The sequence below is a fragment of the Echinops telfairi genome, unplaced genomic scaffold (genome assembly GCF_000313985.2).
Source record: "Echinops telfairi isolate 266 unplaced genomic scaffold, ASM31398v2 ScPeMD7_7469;HRSCAF=8507_0, whole genome shotgun sequence".
Classification (NCBI taxonomy): domain Eukaryota; kingdom Metazoa; phylum Chordata; class Mammalia; order Afrosoricida; family Tenrecidae; genus Echinops; species Echinops telfairi.
The window spans coordinates 57,194,459-57,203,688 of record NW_022111372.1 but is presented as its reverse complement, the minus strand read 5'-3'; the positions used below and the strand labels follow the sequence as shown (position 1 = coordinate 57,203,688).

The window sequence follows — 9,230 nt, the reverse complement described above, 5'->3', positions numbered from 1 at the left end:
GGGTTGCAACTCCGTGGTAATTGAAAGCATTCATTTGGTTTAATTTTTGCTCGGAAGGAAAAATTTGGAAAAACGGGGGGAAAAAAACCCTCTCAGCAAATACCCATCCCACTGGGCGAGCGTCCTGCCTGCCCCACGCCGAGGCCCGGACGGAGAAGAGCGGGGAGCGTCTGCTAATTGCAGCTTCGTTAGATTTCGGGTTTGGGAGGCTGCGGTTCGGGCGCTAATATCCGCTGCCCATTATCCCAGCTAATAAATTTGACCTATTGTTCGTTTGTTAAAATGATGTCACCTTGGAACAGTCCCTAAGCTCCTATTTCCATGAATTAGGCCTTTATTGAAAGCTGGGAGCCAATGAGAGGAGAGAGGCTTGTTGATCGCAGCCAATGGCTGCGGCGGGAGAGGAATTAGCAGCGGAAACTCCAGGTTCGGTTCAAGAAAGATGACACAGAGCCTGTCGGGCCCGCGCACTCTTGGCAAAGTTTCAGTGCGACGAGAGGCGCCGGGCGCTCCATGGCCGCGCCGTAACGGGGACCCAGCCGCCTCCCCGCCCAGCCCAGCCCAGCCCTTCCGCCCGCCCAGGATGGAGGCGCCCGCCAGCGCACAGACCCCGCACCCGCACGAGCCCATCAGCTTCGGCATCGACCAGATCCTAAACAGCCCTGATCAGGACAGCGCGCCCGCCCCGCGGGGCCCCGACGGCGCCAGCTACCTGGGAGGGCCCCCCGGGGGCCGGCCGGGCGCCGCGTACCCATCTCTGCCCGCCTCTTTTGCTGGCCTCGGCGCGCCCTTCGAGGACGCGGGATCTTACAGTGTCAACCTGAGCCTGGCGCCCGCCGGCGTGATCCGGGTCCCGGCGCACAGGCCGCTTCCCGGGGCCGTGCCGCCGCCTCTGCCGAGCGCGCTGCCCGCCATGCCCTCCGTGCCCACGGTGTCCAGCCTGGGTGGCTTCAATTTCCCCTGGATGGAAAGCAGCCGCCGCTTCGTGAAAGACCGCTTCACAGGTGAGCAGAGCAGGGCGGGCACACAGGCTCCGGGCCTCGCCCCTCCAGGGGCCAGGGGCGCCGCGCCCCGAACACTCCACTCCGGGAAACGAGTCCGGAGGCCCTAGTGCAGCCGAGGCCTTAGAACTCAGTGCCCGGACCGCCGTAGGGGGAGGGAGACCCGGGCACTGCGGAAAATAAGGCCGTGCCCCGGGAGAAGGGGACGACTCCCGGCCGGCGTGGTGCGGCTTGGGGATGCGCGGGACCGACAGAACGGCAGAGCGCTCTGCGCCCCACGGGGCGCCACGGGGTCCTCACCGGGCCTGAACGGAGGCCGGGCTGGGCTTCAGGGGCCCCGTGTGTCTCCGCAGCCGCGGCGGCGCTTACGCCCTTCACGGTGACCCGGCGCATCGGCCACCCGTACCAGAATCGGACGCCGCCCAAGCGCAAGAAGCCGCGCACGTCTTTTTCTCGGGTTCAGATCTGCGAGCTGGAAAAACGTTTCCACCGCCAGAAGTACCTGGCCTCGGCCGAGAGGGCGGCGCTCGCCAAGTCCCTGAAAATGACGGACGCGCAGGTCAAGACCTGGTTCCAAAACCGGAGGACCAAGTGGCGGTGAGAGGCCCAGCCCACCCTGTACGCGCGCCCCGCGTTGTGCCATAGCCTGGCCTTCTTCCCGGGCTGTGCTCCCTCCTACCCACCTTCCCCCAGGACCGCGGCTCCGCACCCCTTGCCGGAGGCCACCGCCTCCTTTCTCTTCTTCCCGTCTGCTTGCGGGTCCCTGTTCCTATCGCCTTCTCCCAGGCATCTCCTCCAGTCTCTGCCCTGTGTCTCTATCGCAAACTCGCTCCTTATTTGTCTTGTTCAGTATACTGTGCTCCGATCCTTCTCACCAACACCCCATGCCCCAAACACACACACACACACACACACACACACACACACATGCGCGCGCGCTCACGCACACACCACCAGGGATCTTTCGTATACTCCTCCCTTTCGCTTTTCAGTTCGCCATCTCATAATTTTGGACAATGCGCGTGGCCTCTTGCTCTCCCAACCCCTAGTCCCGGTTTCGACTCCAGCCGGGTTTTGATCCGATCTCGGGCTGGATACATCCCGGGAACTGCGAAGAGGTCGCCTCCTGGAAGGAGGCCGTGTGACCCGGCGGGAATGACTGGCTCAGGCTGACCTGGCCCGGGCGCCCCGCGAGCTGAGTGGAGGTGGATGGTCGGCCTGCCAGGACCCGGGACTCAGGGCCCAGGGCCGGGGGCAGTTACACAAACGCCCACGTTCTGCCGAAAAGAAACAATCTTTGTTGTTGGCCGCCCCCCAATACCGGGCCGTGCAGGTGGGCGGTGGGCGGGGCCCCTTCCCTGGGACAGCCCAGCACAACAAAAATAAAGGAGCCCAACCCCGCTCGTGCCGTGGGGGTCTCAGACGCAGCGCTGGGGATGTTGGGCAGATGGGGCCCTGCGTCGCCGGGCTTCCGGCTGGCTTTGGCTTCCCGGAGGGTAGGGCCTCGCCGGCGGCCCCGGGGTGCCGAGTGCCTGACGGCGCTGTCCCTCTCCCCCCCTTGGCGCAGGCGGCAGACGGCGGAGGAGCGGGAGGCGGAGCGGCAGCAGGCGAGCCGGCTCATGCTGCAGCTGCAACACGACGCCTTCCAAAAGAGCCTCAACGACTCCATCCAGCCCGACCCCCTCTGCCTGCACAACTCGTCGCTCTTCGCGCTGCAGAATCTGCAGCCCTGGGAAGAGGATAATTCCAAGGTCCCCGCCGTCACCTCGCTGGTGTGAGCCACCCGCGCGCAACGTCGCCACGGACCGCCGCCCCCACCCGGCGAGGTGCCCTGGGCCCCAAAGCCGGGCTGGGGATGAAGCGGGGCCGAGATGGGAAGGGGCCGTCCAGCTCGAGGGGGCCCGGGGCCCGGTCGCCGCGACCCCGCCGGCTGCGGAGGGGGGCTGGGCCCGGGCTCCGCGCGGCTGCACAATCCGAGCCCCACCCTGTGCCCCGTCCCGCCTCAGGCCCCGGCCTGACAAAGAAAGCGCCTTACGTTTCTCCGCCCCCCGCCCGCACCCCGGGCTGGGCGCCTGTATTATACTTTGTACTTTTGCCCAAACGTGTAAATAATAAAAGTTTTGGCTTTTTTCTTTAGAAACCGGCCACCTGCTTCCCCTGCGGGAGGTGGGGGGGGCGTGAAAGAGGGGCGGCCGTCTCGGAGATTAGGGGGAGCGCCAGGGCCCAGGATACCCTCGGTTTAGGCCAGGTTCCCACCCTCTCCTTTTCCGTTCCTTTTATTTAAGTCGTTTTATTTAATAAAAGAAAAAAGTTAGCTCTTTAGCTATTTCACTTAACGCTGCTTTCATTTTGTTCCGGTTCCGATGGTGCTGGGGGAACCCAGCCCTGTCCCCACCCAAAGGCGGTAGCGGCCCAGCGACAGTGCGCGCGGGCGCGTGCTCTTCTCCAAGCTCCGTCGCTTTTCGCCTCTGTTCGAACTCCAGCCCAAGGCCCCGCGGAGGAGCCGCGGTGCAGGTCAGTGCGTGCGGCCGCCCGCAGCCTGGGTACCAGCGGGATAGGCAGCGACAGTGGGAAGGGAAGCCGCGGAAGGCCCAGCTGAGAGCGGGTGTACGTTGATGACCACGTCAAAGCCACCTGCAGGGTGGGATGAGGGCACTGGCCTGCTCTCCCTGGAATGCGAACTGGAACCCTGAACACCCATCACCCCTGGCTTTACCAACTGGCCGGGCTTCATGGACCAAATTCGGGATTCGGTTGCACTGTGCATACAGAGCCGTACACGGCCTGGGTCTCCTGATGCTCAGTGTCGGGGAGGAAGTGCTGCGCGCTGCTCCCAGGGCCCTGTACCCCTCGGGTTTGCGTGGGGCCCTGGGTGGAACATGACATCACGTGACGTCATTGCAGCCCCGCTGGTGTCCCTGGACAAGAGGGGAGGTGGGGTTGCAGCAATGCCCAGATCCCCAGTGCCAACAAGCCCTGGTGTGGAAGGCCACCTAGCTTTACCACAGCTCAAGAGCTGCTGGAAGTTTTCAGGATAGCAGGTCCAGTGTGACAGGCATCATCCCACAGCGACAGAAAGACGCCAAGAGTCCTGTGAAATTCGCCCTTGTTTCTTGATTCGCCCCCCTCCCTCACCGCCCCGTTTGTCGTCTCCTGTTCTGTACCTTTAAACTTGTCTTATTTATTAACCTCACCATTTTTCTCTTCATTTTTAAACTACTACTCCTTCTGATTATTAAGTCTCTGTCACTAAACGTCCTTTTTAACCGTTCCCTACATTGCGCATTCTCGGTGGCCTTGTGTTTCTTTGTTGTCTTCGTTCTGCGCTTTCCTCTCAGCATTTTTCTCTTTGCGTTTCTCTTTCAGCCTCTCTCCTTCCCACCCTCTTTTCTTCTCTTTGGTGCTTCCCTTTCTCATCTCTGCCACTCAGTCCTTTCCCGGGTCTCCCTCCAACCATTACTTCCCTCTCCCAGACTCTCAGTAGCCGCCCCACACCTCCCCGGCTCCTCACCCAACCCCTCTGCGTCTGTTGGCCCACATGCCACAACGCCTTATCCGTGCTAGCTCGAGCCTTCGAGCCTTCGCTGTACACGGGCTTACTGACTCCGGAGGAGTCAGCGGCCTGAGAAGTGACCTTTGCTCTAGGCGTGCAGGCCCTCACGTCTCAGCAAGCCCAACACCGCTGGAGACAGACTCTTGAGGGAGGTCAACCCAAAGCTTGGGGGATATCCAGTTGTTTCCCTTAAAAGCCGGATCAACGAACAAGATGGGGAAATTTGGCCCTTGGATGAGGGTTTGAGCACCTCAGACAGAAAGGGACCTTGTGACCTTGCCTTTGCTGGGTGAGCAGTCCCTTCATTAGGGGACTAGAGTCACTTTTCAACACTCTGTTTTAGCCGATTTCCCTGCACTGTGGTTTGGTGTTGTGGTTTCCTGAAATCCTTCTCGTATTGCAAAGATTCCTGGACCTCCTTTAGTGGCACAGACCTGCTTTGTATATCTATATATTTCTTTCCGATTTGGGTTGCAAATTATCCGCCATCCAGACTGACCTAAGGATGGAGAGCTGATCTCTCTGCAGCCTTTTGGGATGCCTGACTTTCCCGTCCTGCCTTCTGCTCGCGTCTGAGGTTTTCTGAACGCTTTCCCAGCTGGAGAGAGCCTCCCTGAGCTGCAGAAAGCCATGGGAGAGACTGTGCTCAGTTCACCCTGGGGGAGCTGGGTCTGGCCATCTCTCACCCACGCCCAGCGTGGTGAACAGTGGGGGCGTGGGACCCAGTGGGTGCGGGTGACCTTGGGGCCCTGAGAAGCAGGTTTAGTGCTTCATTTCCTTCCTCCAGACGAGCTCGAAGCCCCAAGGCCTTTGTTATCCTTGTTGGCTTTGCAGTACCGGAGGCCCAAGGACATCCTCTAAAGGAGCACCACCCACACCAGGAAAACTGCCCAAATCGGAGGAGGTAGAGTCCTGGTGGCGCTAAAGCTAAACAGTGTTGCTGTGAGCCGTCCAATACATCCGACTCATAGCCACACTGCAGGACCGAGGGGGACTGCCTTATAGGGATCCATAGACAGACATCTCCACGCGAGCCAAGCCGACCACCAGGGGACTTATCTCCCGCGGAGCCGCTAGTGGGATCAGCAGCCGATCTCTCCGAAAGCAGGCGAGCTTAACCACAGCGCCACCAGGTCTCCTGAAGGCTCAGGTGAGGGGAGAGGAGCATATGGAGCAAGTCCCAGCAGTGCACCTCCTTCTCTAGCCTTTCCCAGTGTGGGGCTCCTCGGTGCTCCGTTGGCGGAAGCAGCCAAAACTCCCTGAGGGTGAGTGTGGGTGCCCAGCCCCACCACAGAGGGGCTGAAGGCGAGTTGAGAAACAGCACCCCTCCCGCCCCGCCCAGAGGTCTCTTCGTCATCGCCTTTCCCTTTGGTCTTCTCTGGGCTCCGGTTCACAGCGCCTCTAAACCCGCGCTCCCATTTTACAGATATCCTGGGCCCTAGCTCTGTGGCTGAGCCCCGGCCGGAGTCGCAAGCGGGCTAGGCCGCACTCTTTGGCTGCAAGAGCTAGGTTGCCGCAGCCGGCCAGAAAGTTAGGCTGCCATTCAATTCTCCAAAGCCGGTGGCGATGGGAGTTGGCGGGTTCTCTAAGGTGTAGGCTTGGTCAGACCTTAGCTCGCCAGAGAGCGCTGGCAACTGCGGCTGGCGCTTGCTTCCCGAAACGGGGTATAATTCACATCCAGTAATTCTGGACACAGTGCTTCCCTCCAGGGCAGCTCCAGGCCAGGCGCTAGGGCGTGCCTCACTACTCACTACAGTATTTCTATGCTGCGCTTAGATGCTCCGCCCCACTTTGCAGATGGAAAAACTAAGGCTCAACGTCCAGTCATTAGCTCTGGGTGGCCCCGCAGTCCTGAGTGGGTTCCGTGCCCTTGGCCCCACACCCATTAAAGCTTGGTAGGAAAGGGGGCTTTGTCTAGTGAGGGATGGGGAAGACGCCGCCGAGGCCCTGGCAGTCACCCTGACACTGGGCCTGAGGGTCTCAATTGAGGCAGAAAAGGCCTTTGTGCTCCCACGCCGTGGAGACTTGGTCTCCATGGTCCAAAAGTGCCCAGAGCCTCTCCCTTACCAGCCTTAGCCCGTTTGCCACCAGAGCTGGAGGGAGGTGGTTTTGTCGCGACCGCCCAGGCAGTCCCGAACTCCACAGTGAGTGAGACCTAGAGGCTCCATTGAGCCCCTGGTCCAGGCTGCCGCTCCGTGTGACCCGTAGCGCTTCCCGTGGACCTGCGGCTGGAGCTCCGGCCTCGCTGTTTCGGGGCTGGGGTCCGGGCTGAAGTAGGCAGTGTGCGCCCTGCTCCTCAGCGCCAGGGGTGAAGGTCTAGATTCTAGACTCTAGAAAGGGTGGCCTCCAACTTCCCACCGAGATCGCTCCATCTAAGGCTGGGAATGTGGCTGCTACCGCGCTGGCTGACAGTTCCTGGGACCTAGAGCAACTGGAACCCGCATAGACCAAGTCGCCAGGGCCGCTGGCGTGGAGTCTGCGCCTGAATTTTGGAACTGAACAGGTTCAGCCATATGCAGTTGGGGCAGGGGGGGATGCGCGGGCCGGGGGCGCAGGCGGCCGTTTTCCTAGTCAGAAATCCGCTGGCTTATCGTGCAGCTCCCACATTTCCAAGCATCACACTATACGAGGATCTTCTCTCAGCGTTGAGCCCAGTTTCAGTATTAGTTGAGACTCTTAGTTGAAAATTCTCGAGACTTGTCATAATGATCACCATCGCTGGGGGCGCGGCGCTCCTCCCTCAGTCCTGTCGCTCCCTGTCAGCGGCCCTCTCCGGGTCTTGGTGTTCTCATCTGTAAAACCGGAGCTATGTAGTCATTAAGGACTCTTCCGGCGGAGGGGCAGCATGTCTTATGGTACATCTGGCTATCAATTTATTACCAGACTAAAAGCATTTAAATATATTTACGGATAAGAAATCTAATTAAACGCCTACTAATACCGCGGGCGTTGATCAGAGATAGTGCTCATCAGAGGATGCCGCAGAAGGGGTCAGTTTTTGGGGTCACCCTGACGGTGGAGAAGGTGAGGACCTGGAAACTGGTCCTTGTTCGATCTGGTTGTCAGTTTCCTGGTGTGAACCTCAGGTCACAGGCCTTATCTTTAGTTGAAATGATCTGATTGAGTTGTTCTTGTAAGTATCCCAGCGGCTGCCAATTAATGAGTTAATTATTAAACTCCTTGGGTTTGCTCCCAATTGATGTGGACAGGAGGTGAAGTGGGGAGAAAACAAACAAACAAATCATGCTTGGTCTGAGTATTCAACCGGGCTTTTTACACCATCCCATGGAACCCCCAAACAGTGCTATACTTTCAAATCCTACAACTAGGTAAGTGGAGGAGCAGAAAAGGCAGACGACCCGCCCAGGGTCACCCTGAGAATTGGGCGCCGATGACCTGGTCGTGCAGCTCTGGAGCCCGAACCGAGCCGGGCTGTGTCCCCACGCGACCACAGATCGCAGCTTGGAAAAGCTCCACCGGCCGCGAGGTTCATTAGAGAGATTTGTGCTGACCCAGACTCTCCGGATTTTTAAGAAGCCTGATCCTCAAGTGGTGCGAGTCTGAGATTGGCTTTAAAAGCCTCCAGACAGACCTCGCGCAGCTCGCGCGCGTTGGCCGGCTACCTGGAGTGCATTGGCTGAGCTCTCAAGCCCGGGCGATCGATGAATTTATCCCGGATGCGTTGAAGCTCTCGAGGGCTTGGAACTTAGGACGGCAGCGCACCCTCGGCCACCTTCGACCCTCGTCCAGGAGGAATCCACGCCTTCCCCAGCCGGCACTGACTCGGACAGCCAGAGGGACACGTTGCTGCTGGAAAGAGCCGGCCCTTCCACTCTCTCCCTGCCGCCCAAGGTCACCCAGTGTGGGTAGCGGTGGACAGAGCCTCCAGACCCTGGGGCTGAGAAAGGTGGCGCGCTGGGATTGGCACTTCCCTGTGAATGAATATCCAGTATGCTAAATGCTAAGCAGCCTTTGCATCTGCTCTTCCGGCTGCCACAGCTGGGGCACTTTTGTTCCTAGGACAGAGGGACTAAGGGGGATTGGGGTGAGGGGGTGCAGAACTGGAAAGAAACCCACCCGCAGGAAGAAGCCAGGGTCCACTGTGCCTACATTTCAAGGTCGTTTTGGGTTTTTTTTGGAAGGGGCAGATGGGCCCTCTAACGGGGACAGGACCCTCAGTCGTTTCCCGCTCTAGGAATGGCCCCCAGAACTGCCTTCCCTGGCCTTCCCTAGAGGATGCCAGCGCACCCCTCCCCCCTTGCTCTGGGCACCCTGAAGCTACTGTTTGTTCCTGCAATCATCAGGGAGACAGGCTCTATTGTCATTCCCATTGCACAGGTGAGCAGACTAAGGCTTTAGGGAGCAGTTTCCAACACCCCTAGTGCTGCTGACCACCAGAGAATTCTGAGGCACCTGGACACAGCAGACTATGGCTAGCCGCTTTTATGCATGGTGGGCCTTCGACCCTCCTTGCTATTGCAGACAGCGTTTTCACTGGCTCCCCGAAGAACTTCAGCCCTTCCCCAAACAGCGTCAAGCGTGAGGGTTGTGCTTTAGACAGAAATGCAGAGGCATTACGGTCCTCTGCTCATCTGAGCCTCCTGTAGGTAAGTAAAAGGGCTGGTACTTGTTCTTTAGCTAAAGGATTCCGAGGCTTCTGTCCCTGTTCCCTGTCC

The 9,230-nt window shown here is 59.5% G+C and overlaps 1 protein-coding gene across 1 annotated transcript; it reads left to right on the top strand.

Moving 5' to 3' along the window:
• Positions 1-583: 583 nt before the first annotated feature.
• Positions 584-2,779, top strand: TLX3 (T cell leukemia homeobox 3). Its single transcript, XM_004696782.3, has 3 exons — positions 584-1,004; positions 1,355-1,598; positions 2,569-2,779. The coding sequence occupies exons 1-3, from the start codon at positions 584-586 to the stop codon at positions 2,777-2,779; spliced, it is 876 nt and encodes a 291-aa protein (XP_004696839.1).
• Positions 2,780-9,230: the final 6,451 nt, after the last annotated feature.

Excerpts from the sequence above, each read along its gene's own strand:
- TLX3 (XM_004696782.3), top strand. The coding sequence starts at position 584 with ATGGAGGCGCCCGCCAGCGCACAGACCCCGCACCCGCACGAGCCCATC. Across the intron at positions 1,005-1,354 it reads CGTGAAAGACCGCTTCACAG|CCGCGGCGGCGCTTACGCCC; the intron begins GTGAGCAGAGCA and ends GTGTCTCCGCAG. Across the intron at positions 1,599-2,568 it reads AACCGGAGGACCAAGTGGCG|GCGGCAGACGGCGGAGGAGC; the intron begins GTGAGAGGCCCA and ends CCCTTGGCGCAG.